General features: G+C 37.0%; 1 protein-coding gene across 1 annotated transcript in view; it reads left to right on the top strand.

Annotated features, from left to right (window-relative positions):
- Nucleotides 1–21,598, top strand: part of LOC116854322 (EGF-like and EMI domain-containing protein 1) — a 200,466-nt gene that overhangs the window by 121,913 nt on the left and 56,955 nt on the right. Inside the window, exons 6-8 of the mRNA XM_032836077.1 lie at nucleotides 4,264–4,413; nucleotides 8,460–8,576; nucleotides 10,884–11,075. Of these exons, the coding sequence (XP_032691968.1) occupies nucleotides 4,264–4,413; nucleotides 8,460–8,576; nucleotides 10,884–11,047 (431 nt within the window). The 3' untranslated portion in view covers nucleotides 11,048–11,075. The remainder of the gene's footprint in view (nucleotides 1–4,263; nucleotides 4,414–8,459; nucleotides 8,577–10,883; nucleotides 11,076–21,598) is intronic.

Below are 21,598 nucleotides of genomic sequence, written 5' to 3' on the forward strand. Positions count from 1 at the left end.
ACTCCATGCTTTACTAAGTTTAAAACTGTCTGATACAAATTCCCTCCAATTCTATGTTCTCAACTTCAGTCTTTCCCAAATGCTTCTTCTTCCCTCTGTTTTCAAATGACAGAATTTTTTTTTCTTATTTCTTTGACTGATTTCTCCATTTCTGCTTCTCATGTAACCATGGTATGTCAACAACACATTTTATTTCATCTTTAGACCCTACCTTTCTATTAGTGACTTCTTACCCTCTTTCTCTACTTCATGTTTATACCTTAGAGGCAAATTGTTGTGTTCAAACACAACCATGTTAACTAGTTTTACTTCAAATTCAGGACCATAAATTTGAAATGATTATGCAGCATGACTGGACCAATCTATACTATCAGAATAGGTCTATTTCCATCCGCAACAAAATGAATGCTTACACCTTCTCTTTTTCTTCCAAATTTTTATACCTCCTCCCTTTAGCCTTTATTCTCACCTTGTTTCCTACATCATCAAGGAAGAGGACGCAAACTACCAGTCAAGTTAACAATTAACTGAAAATACCCCCATAAAATCTCATGAAAAAGATTTCACCACTGTTAATATAAAGGACATGGTCCTAGGACTACCAAAGGCCATCTTCTCTACTATATTTCAGATTCCATTCTCTCTTGTTGTCTCAATATCTTTGCTATTGATTGCAGTTATTTAATGGATCATTCTCATGGATCAAGCATGTCAACTTGGTCCAGTATCTCCTATCTTTAAGGTACCCTCCCATGAGACCACTCCCTACTGCAGTTTCAATCTGATCCCCTTCACATCAAAATTTTTCATCACTTACTCATTGTTCCCTCCTCATCTTGCACTCTCTCATTGTCCCTGACTAATCAGATCTCCATCTCTACCCAACCATAATCACAGGTAACTTCCCTGTTGCCAGACAGCTTATCAACATCTCTGGTTTTTATCTTAGGTAACCTCTCAGCAGCATTCAACACAGTGGATTAACCCCTGTTTTTCTTGAAACACTTTCCTTCTCATTCATGTTTTCACATTTTCCCGGTTTTCCTCTCTATCCCTGCCCCCTCTCTCAATGTCCAACTTATATTTAATTTCTCTTGTTCCTTTAACTACATGTGAATATATCAAAATATATACTCAATGTCTCTATTTGCTTGACTGATAGACATTACAAACTTGGCAGGCCCCAAACAGAATTGCTGATTTCCAGTTTCAGTTCCAAAGATGCTCTTCCCAGTTCGCACCTTAGGGAACTATAAATTCAATGCCAAAGACAAAAACTCAATGACACAAAATTAGTTAAGTGCCAGCACTGGGACTTGAACTGGGTGGGGTCTTTAGGCTCCAAGCACACTGTCCTTTCAACTGTCTCATGTGTTTGTCTATGTTGTATATCTACTTATCAATTTAATCAAGGAAGAAGAATAATGATAGTGATAGAATAAACAATTGTGTGTTCTTCTCTAAGCTTTCTCATGAAGAGACATTCTTAAGGTCACTAAATTCTTCATTCTCCTCTGTTGTATAAAACTCTATGTTTCTTTAATGCTTGGATTGTTAATGTAGCTTTGAGGCCTGATGGTTTATTTCTGTTGCTTAAAGACAAGGCAGTTTTGCTATGCTGATATTTGTCTTTTAAAGAGCAAACTAAATAAGACAGGGGAGAAGAATTAACTACTAATTAGGATACAACTTCTAGGTGAATCTTTTCTCCCAGTGCCCTGAGGAGTCCTTTCAAGCAGAAATGTGGATGGGATTTTCTTTCTTATTAATATTTTGACTTTTCAATGCAGCCAGGGGTTTAGGAGATGAGTATACCTTACAAGTGTCTAAAATAAAATCTCTTGCAATCTGACTGTGCATTTTCAGTTATCATGAAAGAGGGGGCCATTATTGATAATGACTTATGAGGTACAGGCTTTCTGCAGAATTTACTTGGGAAAGCAATTTGCCCCAGAGTTGAATACATTTGGTAGAAGTATATTTTTACATTTATTTCCCTTATGTGAATATTTGGCTAAGTTCTTTATGTAGCTCTCACCAGACCTCAATATTTACTAACTGACATAGAAAACTTTCTTGGTGAAAACTGGTGTTTAAGTTGTTTCAAAACCTGTAGGTGGAGTAAGTGTTTTCAGAACATGGTGATGTTTAAGAATGAATTATGTGTCCTTCAGATACAAGTACATTCTAGGAAAAGATTGTCCTACCTTTTCCCTAGGAAAACAATATTTTGGACTTATATAATTTCTCCTCAGAGGCTCTCAAACCCTGTATAACATAAACATTAAATCTTCATGGAGTGCTATAAATGAACTGTTACTATTTTGTGATTAGACATGGGAAGATTACGGATCCAGCATGGTTAAGCCCTACCCCCAAATTACCAACCAGTATATAGTTGAACTTAAATTCTATACATATTTAATGTATACTTAATATGTTGAGTAGTAATGATTACTACCGCGAGAAACTAAAAGGATCATTTTTTAAAGTTTTTTTAAAGTATATATATATTTAAAGTAAGATGGTTGAAGAATTATTTACACCTGTATCAAGAACACAAAATCTCAGCTTACTTCTAGTGGGCAATTATAGATGTAAGTATGCACTTTTTAGTCCCATGCATTTTTTAATAAGGTTACAACAGTGTAATTTATATTTAAATTAAATTACCACCAGCAGTCTTAGAACTACATTGTCCACAGGAAATAACAAGAACATGACCCAAAATTTAAAATGTCTCCCTAAAGAGTATATGTTAACATATTGTAAAAATATCAGTTCTCTTCATTATTTCAATCTTTCCTTTAGCTTTCTAATTTTCCTCTGTGCTAAAGTAGCTGTTTCTAAACCCAAGGGGTTCTTATTTTCAATAATAAGTTGATTAGCAAAATCCTTCTTTTGTTTATTCAATCACTTAAAACCCATTTTAGAACATCTGTTATGAGTTCAGTAATGCAAGATGATGACAGCACAGGAGGAGCACAATGACAGGGATGGGCCCTGTATGCTCTGGGAGCACATAAGATAGCTGCCTACTGTAGAGTAGAGGCTGGGGATCAGGGAGGGTCTGTGCTATTACTGTACAGGAACTATGGCAGATATCTAGGCAGTTTGAATGGTAGTATAGACCTTCAATGAGTGCCACAGTCATAAGCGCCCTCACCCTGTTCTTTCCTGTCTCTCTTCAGGTGTTAAGAATGTAAGGAAAGAACCAATGTGGACACTCTCATTAAGAAGAGGTTTGTCCAAGCAACACAAATGAAGAACAATAGTGGTCAATGGTGAAAATAGCAGAGTACCCAAATTCCATATTTGTTAAAGATTTTATTTATTTATTTGAGAAGACAGAGAGTAGGGGGAAGAGCAGAGGGAAAGGGACAAGCAGACTCTGTACTGAGAGTGCAGAGCCCGATGCCGGCACTGGATCTCACAACTCTGAGATCATTACCTGAGCTGAAATCAAGAGTTGGATGTTCAGACAACTGGGCCACCCAGGCAACCCCCAAATTCCATATTTTAACATTGATTCGAAGCATTCTTTATTTCTCATTTCCTCATAAGAATATGATGGATTATAGTGCCTGTATGCTCGGGAAAATTGGTATCCATATGATGAGACCTAAGTCCCCCCAAATGGTTCCAATTAGTAGCATGTACTGGGATCAGCAAATTGTTTTTCAAAGTAATCGTATGTTTATATAGTAAGTGATGCTCATGTGCATCAAAGCTGATTAGCACATCAGCATGATACTAGTTACATATGATCAGCTCATTCATTGCTTTTGTGTTCCCGCTTTTGTTCTAAAGCTATTTTTAACAGTATTTTCATGTACTTATAGCCTCTAAAAAGGACAGATAATAACATACCATTAGCTGGAGAACAGATGTGTCAATTGGCATACAACCTATTTGCGTTCTGATCATTGATTCAATATGCATATTTTTTAATATCCTAGAAACACTATGAATTCCCAGAGGTAACGGTCTTTTAACAAGAGTGTAATAACCACTGGTGGACTCATTACTTTTCTGTATCACTTCATCAATTTAACATTATTTACAGGTTTATTAGTATTTTGATATGGTATAGTCATTTACAATGACTAATAGCTCTTAAACTTTTATTTTTATATGTGTAGAGTGTTGATAAATTTCCAATGAAGTTTGTCATCCTCTTAACAGAGAATGTACCCATTATTGACAGATATTCAGGTTTCTCTGTTGTTATGCTAATAACTCTCTTTTGTTTGTTTTGGAAAGGGTTTGTATTGGAAATTGTCAATAGCTGTGAGAAGAACAATCATGGTTGTTCCCATCATTGTGAACGTGTACTTGGGCAGGGGGGTGGGGTGGATTGTTCCTGCAACCATAGACACCAGCTTGATTCAGATGGGAAAGCAGGCATAGATAAAGTATGATAAATGTCATCTTCAGAATTTGCCCAGGATTCATTTAGCCCTTTTTTCTCTAATACATACTTACAACTGTAATATGAAAACTGCAAGAAGTAAATGGAATGGTATCTATGGCTACTGGACAAATGCAAAAGAAAGATTACTTGACAGAAGACATCATTACCTTTAGACAGTTACTTTGAAGTTAAAGGAGATTTGAAACACGCTAACAAAATATATGGATTTAATAGTTTATGTCATGAAAATATTGCAAGGCCTACCAAACCATGTAATGTAATTTCTAATTCAAACAACACACATACCCTACTCTACCTCAAGCAGAAACTAAACAATGTGCATTGATTTTTAACTTGGTGATGATTTGGGTGCATGTTCAACTTTGATATGGCAAGTTGCTACATTCCAAAAGAAAACTTTAAAAGATATTATTCTTTGGAAATCCCAATTCAAACCCATTCTTAGTGTATAACTTTTCCAACATATTATTAGAACTTTTATCATATGGGAAACTAAGAATAAACTCCACCCTAACATTGTTCCATATGAAATGTTTAATCTAGAGCTTCTAAGAAAAAAGAATATCTGCTAAAAATAGGGATAGATTGTATTAGCATGTATTTTGGTTCAGAAAGGACCTATAAGCCCTTAAAGCGATTTGCCATTATTCAGGAATTCTGATACCATATTAGCTTGTTTTCTTTTTTGATACTTTAAGTCACCATTCTTAAAAATCATAATATGATTATTGAAAAATGTCTTTGACCATTTCATACTACTCAATATGATTAGAGACAAATTGAAGTATCATAAAAGAAGAGGTGAATTTCTGAGGTCTAAGTATTTGGAATCTTTTTTTTTTTTTCTTTTTTGCACTATAATGTGACAGAGTGAGCTTAAAGTGATTTTGAAGTATTCTGGCTTCATAAATTATTTAATCAAAACAATGTCGTTATATGGATTTCTTGATCCAACATTGTTTTCTGCATTTTTCCCAGTCTATGGTGGTTAACTTAAGGAAACCAGTTGCTTCCCTTGCCAATTTTTATGTAATGAAAAATAGATTTATATTTTTCTATCTTGCTAATGTTTTTATCTCTGAAAAATATAAAGGGCTTTCTTCTTTCCTCCCTCCTTCTCTCCCTTTCTTCCTTCTTACCTATATTCCTCTTTTGACTATTGAATAAGAGAAACTGGAATTTTGCTAAACCTCTGCAACTTACAATCTGGTCTTTCCTTATTCTTTGAAAAGTACAATTCAGTAAAGCTTTTATTTATAGCTAAAAAAGAAAAAAGAAAAAAAGAACATCTGCCAGGGTCAAAATGTGAAGTAGTGCATATTTATGATATTTCAGCAGTCAACATGATGTTATGTTGTTTATGGCTCAAGTTTATTTCACTTCCAACAATAAATAATACACATTCCTTAAGTCCAAATATTCACTAGAGTAAAGGCAATGATTTTTCAGAGTATACATATGCATACTTTGTTTATTTGCCTAAAAACAGATTAAAATCATGGATGCTTTGTAAAAACATTCATGCATAAAGGAAATTAAATAATTTTTAGCTTATTTCAAGATTAACTTTTTAAAATATATTTGAATATACAAATAAATGTGAAAATCAATCATCCAATCTGCAAATGTTCAGCCTTACCCAAATGCAAATTTTATTGGGGCTAAAACCTAGAGATGTGTTAATATAATTTGAAAGGCAACTTTCTAAAATGTGAGCATCTGACCAGCAATAAGCTCACTACATTTAACAACTGGCAATTATTAGAAAATATTTGTTTAAGATTTATTTATGTATTTATTTTAGAAAGAGCACATAAGCAGGGGGAGGGGCAGAGGGAGAAGGAGAGAATCTCAAGCAGACTCCCCCACTCCCCCCCCACCCCTGAGGCCCCCAGTGCAGTGCCTGATCCCATAACCCTGAGAACATGACTTCAGTCGAAATCAAGAGTTGGCCACTTAACTGACTGAGCCACCCAGGCACCCCTAGAAAATATATTTTTTTAATTTCTAACCTTTGGAGCTTTATTCAGTGGTTTTATATGAAGAACAAATACAGAAACTCAAGTTCTTTTATGGTTTACTTTTGATGCTTTTCTGAAATTAGAGCTAAAATATCAAATTGTTTTGCTTAGTTACAATTGATGTTCTGTTTTTTATTAGGGCTCAATTTTTATGTACAGGCGAATTTCTCTGTTACATTGCAATATCTGGCATATTGACCTATGTAGGAAAGAATAGACATGAGGAAAATCAAAAGGGAAAAATAAGCAAGCAAAATCTCACCAAATAAAATAAAAAAAAAATCAAGAAATTTGGAAAACAGGTGATGCAAAAGTTGAAGAGAAAAGGCATTTTAAGAAAGGCTTATGAGATAGAGAGGATGGGGTTTCAGGTGAGTTCCAGACTGAGGGTGTTGTAGATTAGACAAGCTAGAAATAACCCCACAGGAATGATAATAGAAGAAGAATTCGAAATGGATCATAAAATGATAGTCAGACTGAGGAACTAATTTTCCAGTTATATGATGTGGTTTTGCTCCTTGCTAGTTGAGAACAGGGAATCCTGAGACCGGGATGTTTAAAGGCTCTAGTGGTACCTGAGAAGACTTTAAAAAAATCTTGAAATTGAAAAAACAAAACAAAACAAAAACCCTAAAGGACAATGTTTTAGATGAAATGAAACTGAATTTTTAAAAAGTTTTGTTTCCCTGTATCCATGCTCCTTAATCAAAGGACAAAGGAAGGTTTACTATTTTAAAAAAGGCAAAAATATCATCTAGAATTTTGTGAGCAGCACTACTTATGACATTTGGCAGGAGGAAGAGTGTTTTATGTCCAAATGACCCTCATTTAGATATTTTATGGTGACCCTTCACCTTGGCTGATTGATTGCATTTTTCTCTCTCTCTTTTTTCTTATCTGCATTTCTTACACTGGTACCCTTTCCAAGGTTAATTGAGACACTGAACTTTTATATCTGTGGCTGTTCATGTAGTTACAGACAGTGAAATTTAGTAAAGTCAGGGCTGCAGGCTACTCAATTTAACAGCTCAACAAACAGAGGGAGTCAAACTGAACCAAGGATAGCTCAAAATCCTGACCATACAACCCCAAGTGTCTACCTAAGGAAAAAGGGGGCAAAGAGTCTGTCCCTACTCCTTAGCCAATTATGTTAGAAATGATCACCACAAAATTATTTTGTAGCTGTAAGCTTTCAATTTGACATCTTCTGGTACATGTTTATTTTCCTCCAGGCAATTATGTCTTAGGAAACAACATTCAGGATTGTAGAATTCTAGAATAGTGGTGTCAAAGGAGACTTAAAGACCGTCACTTAGAAAATTGTTTATCTGATAGGACATGCCAGGGTAATGGTATCACCGGTGATGATAAGAATCCCCAGACTCCATCTAGTCAAAGCATTATCAAAGAGCTCAAGCAAATGCCCTGAAATATTCTGTCATTTAAAATATGATATTTACAGTTATTTTCTGCCCTTTGTCTGAATTGCAGTTACCCCCTTCTCTTGCCAATCTCATGGATTCCTTTTGCTTGGGAATGCTCTTTCTTCTGAAGTTCTAGAAGAGCTAACACGTTATGAAGGCTAAGACTACCTCCTCGTTGCAGCTATGAAATGCTCACTAAATGGAATTTTTTGGCTCTTCTAAAGTTGTTTTTGTTGTTGTTCTTCAGGTTCTCTGTTGATTCAGTCAGATTGCTTTTTAAACTGGGAAAATAGCAGATACCTCTTTTCCTGTGCTTATAAGTGCATTTGGAGATTATTTACATATTTTTAAAAAAAAATAAACAACAAGCATAGGAGAAGCATGCAAGAAACATAACTCCAAATGTGGGCCTCAATCTTTTTGTGTTAGTTTCTTTGATGTTTGTACTGCATAGCCTGAGAAACAGAAAATGATTAGTAGAACAGTTGTTAACTTGAAAGTGAGGCTTATTGGCACTTCTCTTGGTTTGTTCAACTCCTATCTCTTAAATAACAGAAATGTCCTTGTTCTCTGCAGACCCCGATGAATGTGAGCGTGGAGAAGCCTGCTGTACCCAACTCCGCATCAACTATTTAGGACGCTATAAATGTCGATGTCAGGAGCTCTTTATCAGTTCTGATGGTGGCAGATGTGATGGTAAATTCCTGAGATCTAACATGAAATCATTATGTGATGGGCCAATCCATGCAAGAAGACTATCTGAGGCCAAGGGTTAGGGGAGGAAAGGGAAGATTCTGACACTAAAGTCACTTGGATTTTATGTGGTTCTGCCATTTACTATTGTGTGAACTTGGGTGACCCTAACTGGTCTGAGCCTCAGGTCCCTATCAGTAAAGTGAAGACAATAATAAGATTAGTGGGTAAATCAAGTAAAGTAATAAATGTAAAGTGCCTAGTATGGTGATTGACATCAAGAAATCACTCCACTGAAAGTAGTTATTATTATCATAATATTCATTGGCCTATAATCCCTTTTACCTAATTTAATATATATAGACAAGTGAGAGATTTGGGCAAGCCATAGCACACTGCCATAGGAATCACTCAGGGCAAACTTCACTGGAATTAAAGTTGGTTCTCTGAAAGTCATTTTAATTAAGGAGTCATAGTAAAAGGATTGCCAATTCATGAGCTACAGTCCAAATCCATACTGGAATCCTTTACATAACTGATATTAATCTAGCTAATGTAAATTTTAAGATGAATCATTTTATAATCTTCTAACTTATTTGTTAAAATTGGTTCACTTACTTTTCAGACGATTTCTTAATCATATATATGTGTGATTTAGATGTATGTGTATGATATATGATGATATGTATGATATATGTATGTATGTGTGATATATGATATATGTATGATATATGATAATATATGATATATATGATATATAAATATCATGGGAAATTCAGTGAGTAGTATCAAGTCTCCTTTTTTATACTATTAAGAATGGTTCATGTAAGTCATTGCTCTAATTTATTTCTTAAAGTTTATCTTAAATACACAACCTTTTAATTTCATTTATGATCATTATTACCATTATTTTGAACCAAGTTTTTTTAAATAAAAGTAAAGGTTAGATAATTGATATTCATTTCAATAACAATAAAATTATGTATGAAGGTTTTAATGCCTCAGAGAGAATAGTATTTCTTTGCTTAAAGAAACAAATTACTGCATTCTGTTGAGAATGATAGATATGTTTCTTCATATAGATAGCCAAGCTCCCCAGCCTTGCAATGTAGATAACAGCAAAGAATACAAAACTATATATTCTAAACACAGTAGAGTATATTACCATTTACCACATTCCATCCAATTAACGGGGCCAAAAAAAAAATTGAATTTCACGTACCATCTGCTTTTAAGTACAGTGAGCCAAGAGATGATTGTATGGCGTGAATGTACATACTTGGGTACACATATCCAAATGGAAAAGGTATCCAAAATCTGAAGCAAAACTTAGAAACTCAGCTTGGTAAATGATATTTTAGTATCATTAACACATTGACCAAAGTCTGGGTTCAGATATGGACACAAATCATCAGTAAGTCAAATGAGATAAGGACTGGGGTTCTTCCATCTTAAAATTCTCTACAAGCCTTGTACAGAATTACACACGAAATAAATGCTTCACCATAGATACTGAATAATTCAAGAGTGATGAACATTCTATAAAGTGATACACTCAGACCATTGACTTTCTCTTAAGTTGTAAATTCTTCATCAAAATCTTGCAATCAAGGTTTCAGGAAGAACTTGTCTATGTAGATGAACTATATTAAACTTGGAAATGAGTGGAAGAAAAATAATTGGCAGGGTATAATTGAGGAAGAATTTGGGGACAATTTCTATATGGCAAAACCATGTTATTGACTAATAAAGGTGACAAGGGGAATACAAGTACGCCCATGAGTTTATAATGTCTATTTTATCTCTCAACACCTAAAAACTGGCATTATTTAAATTTTCCTAGATGTGGTTGAGTGTCTGCATGTCAGCATAGTCTGTGACCAGCTGTGTATGAACTCAGTGGGGGCATAGGACTATCCCTATGGAGAAAGCTGCAGAATTGGAAGTGATGGAAAAACTTGCATGTGTAAGTCGCTGTGAAGAATTTTGTTGTTATTTCTTCTAAACTACTTCAACCCTCATCTTGTTCTTGGAGAACAATGGAGACCACATACCCTTAACTCAACCTGACCTCCCCTTTCTGTCTGCACAGACTAAGCTCTTCTTTTTCCCTTTGTTCAATCTGCTGCGATTTCAACAAATCATCGTGCTTGCTGCTTCTCACCTGCATATACAAAGAGTTGTACCTTCCAGTCACCCCCTGCCCTGGCTGTCTGGTTCAAACTCTCTCATTTCTCTCATCAACCCCTGCTCCGTTTTTCCTTCTTTTAACCAGGTTGGTGAATTCAGGCATTTTCTGTGTGCCCTTAGCCTTAGATGATGGTGAGCTGGAAGAAGAAGAAGAATTAGAAGTTTTAAGGTTTCCAGTCCTTCTATTCAAGAACCCACCTCAATGGCTTCATGATGTCTCCACCTCTCTGCCTCCCACCCATGAAGACGAAGAAGATGAGGAGGGTGAGGAAACATGTATTTGAGGAGAACTGACTGCTTTGAGCAAAACTGGTGAGTTAAAGATTTTATTTCATTATACTCACCTCTTTATTTTTAGGTAATTCTCATAAATTCTCTTACAGGCAATTTCACTATCAATATTTAATATTGGATGCTTTAACATGTTAACAAAAAAAGTGGAGCCAAAGTTACTTCACTGCTTCCTATCAAATTCACCATCTTATACTTGTCTTCCTTTTGCACAATAAAGGTTGCTATGTAAGTATTTGTAGAAGTGGAGGTGCAGGGTGCGGGGGGGGGCTGTTAAAATGTATACAGTGAAATAGAGCTGGACACTATCTTTAAATTAGCATAACAGGGAAAAGATTGGATTGGGACCTTGTAGTTCTTCTTCTAACTATTAAAACTCCACTAGAAGTCACTATTATGTAGTTGAAATTTACCTCAAATAGCCTTAAAATCTAGATTCTTTCTACATATTAAAATGCCAAGAAGCAATTGTTCATTATGCTGAAGTGGACCAAGAAAAATATCTTTAAAAATGGGAGCAGTTTCTCTTATACATCCACGCAACAGAACTGAAGCATCAAATCACTTCTGATCAAAATAAATTAGCATACCCTCTCTCAAAAGTAACAGTTTGCAGCCGTCTGCTGCCTCTTTTTTCTTTTCTTTGTAAAACAGAACTGCTCTTTTTGTTCTCCCGCTATTTGTGGTATTTTAACACTATCAAAGCTGGACGATTGCTCTAGAAAGAGCTGGTTAAAATGGCAGACATTTTTATGCTATGGTCAGTCCATAATAATAATTATAATTATCAAGAATAATATCAACAAATGTGTCTGCATAAAAATGGAAATGCTATGTCATTTCTTAATTAAAAATCCTGATTCTTTAGCTACTCAAAGTCAGAAGAGAAACAGAATAGAGACCTTGCTAAATGTGACAGGCTTTCCATTAGGAAGTCTGAAAAACCCACCTAGAAACAGGAGCAAAACTTGAAATGGAAAGTTCCTTAAAATAATTGAAATCAAAACTCTCCATTTAAATTAATTTCCCTGAAGAATAGAAAGGAAAATCACATTATAGTACATTTATACAATAGAAAACTACACAGACATTAAGAAATAAACTAGCATGCACACAATGTGGATAAGTTTCACAAAATTTCTACTGAATGAAAGAAGTTTGATACCAAAGATGGCTTTATATAAAGTTCATTTATATAAAGTTCAAAAATAAGAAAAAAATAATCTGTGGTGATAGAAATCAAGATAGTGCTCAGTTTGTGAGGCTAATGATTAAGAAATCATCAGATCACCCTTGAGTTTTTGTAATGTTGGTAATAATCTGTATCTTGACCTGGGTGCCATTTACAAGGGGTTATTTACATCGTGGAGAAAAAAGTACAGAGTGTACACTTGAGTTTTATGCACTTGTTTGCATGCATATTAAATTTCAATAAAAAAGGTTTACTTGAAGAAAAAATAACTTGGCATTTAAAAAAACCCTGCAAGAGGGGTGCCGGGGTGGCTCAGTCGGTTAAGTTTCTGACTTTGGCTCAGGTCATAATCTTGGGGTCCCAGGATTGAGCCCCATGTTGGGCTCCCTGCTTAGCCGGGAGTCTGCTTCTCCCTCTCCCTCTGCTCCTCCCCAGGGCTCATGCTCTCTCCCTTTCTCCCTCTCTCCCTCTCAAATAAATAAGTAAAACATTTATATATATATATATATATATATATATATGCATATATATACATATACATATACATATACATATACATATACATATACATATATACGTACATATATATATATGTATATGGTGCAAGCCTGAAAGGAAAAGTACCAAAGTGCTGGAAACATTAATTACTTTTGTGTTCAGGAATCAATGGTAATTTCTTTTTACCTTTTCACTCTTCTAAACCTTCTAAATATTGTTTAGGATCTGTATTCTAAGCTCTTTTTTAAAAGATATGATTGCTATTGCTTTGCTGTTGTCTTTTTCTGAGACTGTTTAGGAAATACACCCAAGGATCTTCTTCTTTTCTTTTTTGTTTTTTTGGGGGGATTTTTTTGAAAAATGAGGGGTTTCATTTGCATTTTCATTGATGTAGACAGTATGGGCCAACTAAGACAGTATCATAGTTCTGTCAGTGAAAATCACACCTTCAGACACAATTGCAGTGTGAGCGGTGAGGACCTTATGAATGAGGGCAGATGCCAGGAAGGAAGGAGTGAGTGCTCTTGCCCAGATGGCTGGGGAGATAGATAATCTTTGCAATGAGAGTAGGTCATACTCTGGAGAATTGGTAAAAGGGTAATGAGATCTTTAGTACTGGTAAATTACTGTGATACGTTCTCCTTTATACATGTTCTCCCTAAAATGTTTTAACAAGGTAAGCAATTGATATGGTGAGAAACCAATTTATGTGTTGTGCATAAAGAATGCTTATGAAACGCTAAGGTTTTAAACATGTGATTAAAAGGGGAGATTTTGTGTTACCTGGGAAACTTGATGTGCTGTCTCTTGTTTATCCCTGGAACATAGAAGTTAATAAAGGATCCTAATATGCTAGGCCTATAAAAATCCCTCCATTTAAATAAATCATTAGGCCCTGGCAAGCTATTCCCAATGAAGAAAAAGAGTTTATGTTACAAAGTGCAATTAATGGAACTGCTTGACTGCTGCTTTTTGTCTGTTTTTGTTTTCTTTTCCTTTTCTTTACAAAATGTGTTAATATAAGCCAATGACACTTTTAAGCTTTTTATGTCTCTCATGAGAAAATATCAAAGATTTGAAAAATGATACCTTCAACTAACCATTCCCTTTACATTTTAAATGGAGGTACACTTGCTGGAAAGAAAACTGCCAAGTACAGAAATCAAAATATATTAACTGTTTCCTCTTTCTCTTTCTAAATTTACCTTATACATTTTTTTTTTAATAAAAGTGTTTTCTTAGTTTTTGTGATTAGCTTGGAAGAGGATATGAGCAGATTTTCTTTTGAACCCCTTGCATATGGGAAGAAAGATGACAAATATTGTTTCTGAGATAGAGCCGAAACTTGAGTCAGAACACAGTGAAGTCGTTTACCAAAATTACTAGCTAGGGTGTTGAGGATCTTCCGTAAGCCTCTCTCTGATCGTGTTTCAGTGCTGCTCAAAAAATTTCAAGGGTGACGCATTTCCTGATACATAAGCACACACTTCTAATATAGCACTGGCGACCATCTACAATCAGACCCTCATAAACTTTTTCTCTTTTTATCCTAATCACAGCTTTCTGCTCAGCTTATCATTTCCAGCAAACTAAACTGCTCACTGCTTAATGCTTTGCACTTTCCTGTCTTTTGCTGAACTGTCATGTTTGTCTATTGCTGCTTGTTGCATGAAGCTTTGTTTGATGGCTCCAGTCTAGCCACACTACTTATGTTTTTGGCGGGTTTCAAGCCACTGTCTCTCTCTCTACATTGAATTAGAGTTAGCTATCTCCTGTTCTATGTCCCTTACTAGACTGAGAGCTCCTTGACCAGGGCCTATTCATGTTTCCCTGAAGTGAAGGCACCCAGTGCATGAATAGACAAATGAATTAAACTTAGTGTTGAGACACCCAGCTATTTTGACCTGTAACTTGACATACTCAACTATATATATGACTGGCATCAAATAAATGTAGTTGTATGACTATTTGGAACTAAATACTTCCCTTATGTCAGTTTCGTTGGTAACTATGCATTTTCCAAACCCTTGATTTCTAACATGGCAGCATGGGAAATGAAACTAAAAATCTCTCTCAAATATATCAGAATAAAACATCTTTGATACAAAATTAACATAGAAATATTGAAAATCAACTTGCTGAAATGAACATAAGATGACCTCTTCTTTAGCTTTGGAAAATCTTGCTGTAAGAATTCAAAAAACTTACTACATATAAATTAACAATGAAGATTTCCACCAATGTTGCCAGTTTCTTTCTTTCCTAGCCCTTTGTTTTTCTGTTTCCTTTCCTTCTCCTTTGCATGGTATCTTCAGGTTTAACAGAAAAGAAAAAAGTCAATAAGAAGCCAAGTTTCCCTATTAGTATCTGGAATGGTGTGGGTGGTTAGATAGAGGAGGCGATATAAATGCAGTTTTATAATAATCAGCCAATTATGATAAAATGCCAATTAAAATGGTTACTAAAATCATCTCAACAGCTGTATTTATTCAAGTTAAACTTAAAGTCACATTTTTCTCAATTTATTTTTAGAATTTTTTTTTATTTTTTAAAGATTTTATTTATTTATTTGACAGAGAGAGGCAGCGCGAGAGAGACACAAGTAGGGTAACCAGGAGAGGGAGAGGCAGTCTCCCCACCAAGCAGGGAGCCCGACATGGGGCTCGATTTCGTGACTCTGGGACCATGACCTCAGCTGGAGGCAAACGCTTAACGACTGAGACGCACAGGCGCCCCCCGCTCCCGCAGTTTATTTTTAAATGGAATACTAAACACTTCTAAAGAACCAACAAACCAAAACCAAAACCAAAACAAAAACAGTTGTTTGCTTGACTTCATTGATCTTTGACAATGCAAAATACCTTGGGACATTTAACACAGTCTTAGCTGCATTCATTCCTAGTTAAAAATATATGACATTTTTTTTTCTACATTTTCTTCCCATTTTTCAAAATAGAAGGTGCCATTTGTTTCTCGTTAGGGTTTGCAATAGTTACACAACAAAGATGTTTAAGTAGCTGTGACAATGTGAGCATTTGAGTTCAAGGAACAATGTAAATTTTGCATGTGAACCTTGTGTAAGGGCCTATTTAGCCAGAGTTATTCCATTCGGTTAAACAGTGATTTTGTTGTTTATACAGTAAAACTTAAACTGTCCCTGCCCCCCACCCAGGGGAACCTACTTAAAAGCAAGTCCAAGAAACCAGTAAAATATGGCCGACCAGTCCCAGATAAGAGAGCCCAAATACAAGGGTGGGTCAGGTCAGGTAGAGGTAACAGCCCAAATACAAGGGTGGGTCAGGTCAGGTAAAGGTAACAGACCCCAGATGCAGGGATGAGTCGGGCCAGGTGGAGACATCCAATCAGTGAGGGCACATACTGTCTCCCTAGCTACCAAGGAGTGTGGGCCCCACCTTTTGGGTGCCTTTTGGGCGCCAATTCTGACCAAAGTGATTGGCTAGTTCAAATAGCTACTATGAGGTGAATTGTAATTCAACTGGCCACCTGTGTGTGACCTAGCATGACTGTGCAGCTTTCTCTGTGTGTTACAATCTCATTGGCCACCTGTGTGTGGCCAGGCCCAACCACATGGCCTTTGCTCTATAAAAGTTAGTCTGTAAGGAAGGGAGGGATCACTCTCTTTGTAAGAGGTGGCCCTGAATGGTCGGTTTGATTCTCGATGCTTGGCGCGAAATAAAGCTTGCTTGACCTTCGCTTTGTATCAGTCTCGCTCATTTGATTACGGACCCAACACTTATTGGTTTTTCAGTGACCATCATTTTAACTAGCTGCATCAGTAATCCCCCCCACCTCCGCCCCCGCCACCCACAGGAATGATTATACCATCCAAGATAGAAGCATGCTGGTGACTCTATCTGGGTCTTCAGAACACAGAGATTTTAATTACCTGGTCTCCATTTTAATAGAAAGACAAATTTTTCTTTCTCCATTTGTACATGAGTATATTACACTGCTTGTTCTCTTTCTCTACATTCTTCTTAGCCTTTTCCCCAGAGACCCACGGGAAAGCATGTGGCAGCATCTGTGATTGTCAGAATGAAGGCAGCTGTGATTCTCGGGGCAGTGCCAGTCCCCCCACCCCCAGGAGTTAGTTCCTGGGAAAATAATAGGAAGTGACTGCTGCTGGTCATGTGACATAACTCCTTACGTTCTTCAAGTTCTTAATAGGAAATTAAATGAAAATTACATCTAGGGGTGACTGGGTGACTCAGTTGAAAGTCGACTCCATTCTGGCTCAGGTCATGATCTCATGGGTCATGGGGTCAAGCCCCTTGTTGGGCTCCCCACTCAGCGGGCGGTCTGCTTGAGGCTTCTCTCCCTCTGCCCCTTCCCCGACTCACTCACTCTCTCTCTTTCAAATAAATAAATAAAATATTTAAATGAAAATTACAGAGTGCCTGGGTGGCTCGCTTTGTTGGGCAACAACCTTCAGCTCAGGTCATGACCCTGGAGTCCCAGGATTGAGTCCAGCATCAGGCTCCCTGCTCATCAGGGAGTCTACTTCTCCCTCTGACCCTCCCCCATCTCACGCTCTCTCTATCATTCTCTCTCTCTAATAAATAAAAAAAAAAAAGAAAATTACATCTGTACTTTTTAAAGTAGCCTTTTCTAAAGAAGAAAAAAGGTGTCTATGTATACAAGAGTACAGTTGCTTTGACTGATGACATGTGTATTGAAGTATGATAAATCTTGATACAGAGAAAGCCTTTTTGTTCTGTTGAGCAAAAAGTTGAGTCTGTGTTTAGACATAAGAGCTAGAGGGAACTTAATGTGTTCTGTATAATAGAAGGAAGAAAAGATGGAGTTTTGGCAAACCATGGAGGAAGAGAGATGAAAATCAGAGAAGCAAAGGAGAGGAGGGAGAGAGAGAAAGACAGGAGAAATGATGGATGAAAAACTCACAAAATGCCTATGAGTGCTGTGTGTGGAATTTACATGGAAACCAGTGAAAAAGGCCACATTTTCAGCATCAGCAGATAGAGCACAAAAAAGAAACTGCTTGTACAAGCCCAAGAGCTGAATGTAGAGAGTGAATGAAGATAAAAGTCTCGGGGGACTGCCAGAAATCCTGGGGAGTTTATTGGATTCTCACAGATCACAGAACTGGGGACATGGAAACCAAGTTTACTTCCCTCTCTGAGAGATGTAGGAAGTCTCCTGTTGACATCCCAGTTATTCATCCCCCTGAACAATGTTTATTCACTTATTCAAAAGATACACACAAAGTGGTAGCAAGGCAGTGTGCCAGGCAGTATGGTATGGTAACAAAATAGATGAAAAATAAAAAAGACCCTGGTCTTTCCATATGGAACTTACTGTCCTATCCAGAGCAGATGTAAGTTACAAATGTTGGTAGGTACTACTAATTAAATATTAATGTGTGCTTGGAGGTCAGACTAGGAGGAAAAGGCAGACTGTGTGAGCCAGAGAGCAACTTCTGGAGAAGTAACGTTTAAGCGGAAGCAGAGAAAGGAGGAGACATGAGACAGGGGAAGAGCGAAGGAAGAGCATTCTACACTGAGAGGGCCTCCTCTAGTTGGACTCTGAAGTGGGAAAGAGTGAGGTTGACCTGAGGAACCTGCAGAAGGTCAGCTGGTGGAGAAAAGTCAGCCAGGGAGATGTTCATGCCGCAGGAGATCAGCTGGTGCAACAGCCTGGAGGTCTTGTTAAGTCTGGAGATTTTAATCTGACAGCAATGGCAAGTCATTGTAGAATTTTAGACAGAAGGTATGGAATTATACCTTTGGTTTTTAAAAGGATTTCTCTAGCTTCAGTCCAATTACATTGGAAACATCTTACCTTTTACAATCTCCTCATTTCATATATAACAACAGTTCTCACAAGTTTTGCATACGGGTTCATATTTGCTTTGTGTGTCTTTCCGACCCTCTGGAAACCCCCAGAAGAATTATTTGGGAAGAACTGCAGAAGGAAATATAACAACACTAACAATGGCCATTGCCACAGAGTGTGTAGTGCATGTCTGTAAGAGCCGTTGCGCTATGGGAGAGGTTGTCGATTGAGTGAGTCCTGGGCAATAATTTGCTCTCTACATCTCTACATGATGGGGTGCCTGGGTGGTTCAATCAGTTAAGTGTCTGCCTTCAGCTTAGGTCATGATCCCAGAGTCCTGGGATTGAGACCCCTGTAAGGCTCCCTGCTCAGCAGAGAGCCTGCTTCTCTCTCTCTCTGCCTGTTGCTCCCCCTGGTTGTGCTGTCTCTCTCTCTGTCTCTCTCTGTCAAATAAATTAAGTCTTTAAAAAAATAATTTTCTCTGTACATGAAGCGAGAAGGCTCAAAAAGTACTCAAAATATGTTAGAGAAAGAGGGTAAAAAAAAATAGCATTTTATATAGTCATATATATGATGGTTTAGTTCTAGTCTTTATTTAGCCTCCTGACATTGCAGAATCTAGATTTTGATGAATGACAGAAAACTACTCCTGAATCTAGTTATTTACCTTAAGAGGATTTCACTAGTTCATTTAAATGACACTTTACAAGACTTGAATATCAAAGGCCCAGGGCTAGCTTCTTTTATTTCTGTGTTGTAATGCAAAGCAATATCATTCCCTAAAATTTCTAAAACAGGCTATTCATTTTGCATTCTGACCATTAATCACATTTTGCAAAATATATGAGAAAATGCGATCACCACTGACTACTTCAGCCCATCAGTAGCTTTTAGGATTTCTCCCACTGGATCAGCGTCGGAGGCCCACAGCCCATCTTAAAGCTGTGTGTAAGAAACTGTGAGCCTACAAGAAATCTCTACCCTGTTCCTCTGCCTGTTTCCCACGCCTTCCTCTGGGAATCCTTCCTCTGTGAACCTCAGTAATACCATGGCCTGTTTTTTAATAACACAGACCTTTCAGAGTCTTATTGTATTTTTAGTTGAATATCCATGGACCTGATCTACTTTATAAAAGGTGTGCCTCTTCAAAACAGAGAGTAATTGTGAATACTCCAGTAAGGGAGCCAGTGAAGGCATCATAGAAAACTGAACCTCGGTCATGAGGAAAGGTTAGGCTTGAATAAGCAAAACAGAAGGGAAGGGGAAAAGGCATAGGAAAATGTGAACAATGTGGGTGTAGATGGTATGTTCCAGAATGTCATATACCACCTAGAACATGCCAGGAGAAGAAAACTTACCCAGAAACGAAGATAGCATCATTTCTATGATTGTTCCTCTTGGGTAACAAGGCACACCCCATTTTTGGTAATAATTTGTAAATAGTTTATAAGGTAAAATCAGATATTTTGGCAAAACCTTTAAGATCATAATTCATCCTAGTCAAAGAGCAGGTGGTGGTGAAGTGAGGGCGGTTGCCATTTTGAGTGTGACCACCTTTAAAAAAAATACACACTCCAGTTCTTCAGGATTCTTATTCCTTGGACTCAAAGCTTCATTGATTAATGCCACTTACCTGGCCACCAGAAGCTAGAGTTTGCAGCCCTGTATTAGTTTTCTAGACTTGTTGTAACAAAGTACCACAAAGTGAGTGCCTTAAACAACAGAAATTTATTGCCTCACACTTCTGGATCTTGCAGTCAGCCATCAAGGTGTTGGCAGGCCATGATCCCTTTGAAGGTGCTAGGGAATGATCAGTTCTGGGACTCTCCAAGCTTCCCATAGTTCCTTGGCTGTGATCATTCAACTTTAATCTTTGCATGACATTTGTCCTGTGCTTGTATCTCTGTGCCCAAATTTCACCTATTTTTAAGGACACCAGTTATATCAGATCAGATATCAGACCTAACCCATTCCTGTCTGATATCATCATAACTCATTGAATTGACAAAGACACAATTTCTAAGTAAAGTCACATTCTGAGGTACTACGTGTAAAGACTTCAACATATGAGTTTTGGAGGACACATCTCAGTACATAATGAACATTGAGTAGACGTTGGATTGGCAAAAGACATTACTTCTTCCGCTTTTCCTTTTTTCCTCTGTACATTTTCACGGTTACATCTTCTTAATATACCCAATTGTCATATTTCAGCATTCTATCATGCCTGAGTTGTTCCTTGAACCACTGTTCTACAGGCTGAACCAGGAAAAGTAAGGCATGGAAGCCAATCCAGGGAAGGGAGTGCTCTGGAATGAACAAGAGGCTTATCAAGGAAGAGGAAAGTTCTGAGACGTTGCTGGGGGCTTTGTTGATCTGGGAAAGGACTCAATAGCCACAGAAAGGATGAGAGACGGATCTCATAATTTATCTTCTAGATGGGACAATATTATTGAACAGTGAAAAGGGGTCCTGTTAATAAACCTGTTCTTCTTTAAGGATAACTCTGTCCCTAGCAACTGGGATAAGGATCAGCTACATGGTAGCATTGTAACCACTACTTTAAATTATCTCTGCTAATAATAGCAGATATTAGCAGATGCTAATAATTTCCATTCAGCAGAAAGTCAAGTGGCTTATTTTGTTTTCTCCAAACAGCTTTTGACAACAAAGCTTCTCCAGGCATACAGGGCAATTACCTTGAGCTTAGAAGCTGCTTGAAGGATCTTGAAAGTCCCTCGGTCATTTGTAATGGGGAGGAAAAAACATGACAGGTTTTGGAAAATGAATAGAATGACAGTAAATAATTCCTCAAAGATAGAACTACGGGTATGTTTTCCTAAATGCGAGGTGGAACTTCTTCAAAATAGAATTTCTGTACTATCATCCCTAAGACTCAATAGCATGGGGAAAATAATGAAGGAAAGGCAAGTGCTATTTGCCAAAAATGTAGCTAAGAATATGCTGCTGTCCTGATGAAAGTTGTGTGTAATCTACATGATGTAAAATTCATTCCGATTACCACATCATGAAAGGGAAT

The sequence above is a fragment of the Lontra canadensis genome, unplaced genomic scaffold, assembly GCF_010015895.1.
Source record: "Lontra canadensis isolate GAN:19392208 unplaced genomic scaffold, GSC_riverotter_1.0 scaffold90, whole genome shotgun sequence".
NCBI classification, from domain to species: Eukaryota; Metazoa; Chordata; class Mammalia; order Carnivora; family Mustelidae; genus Lontra; species Lontra canadensis.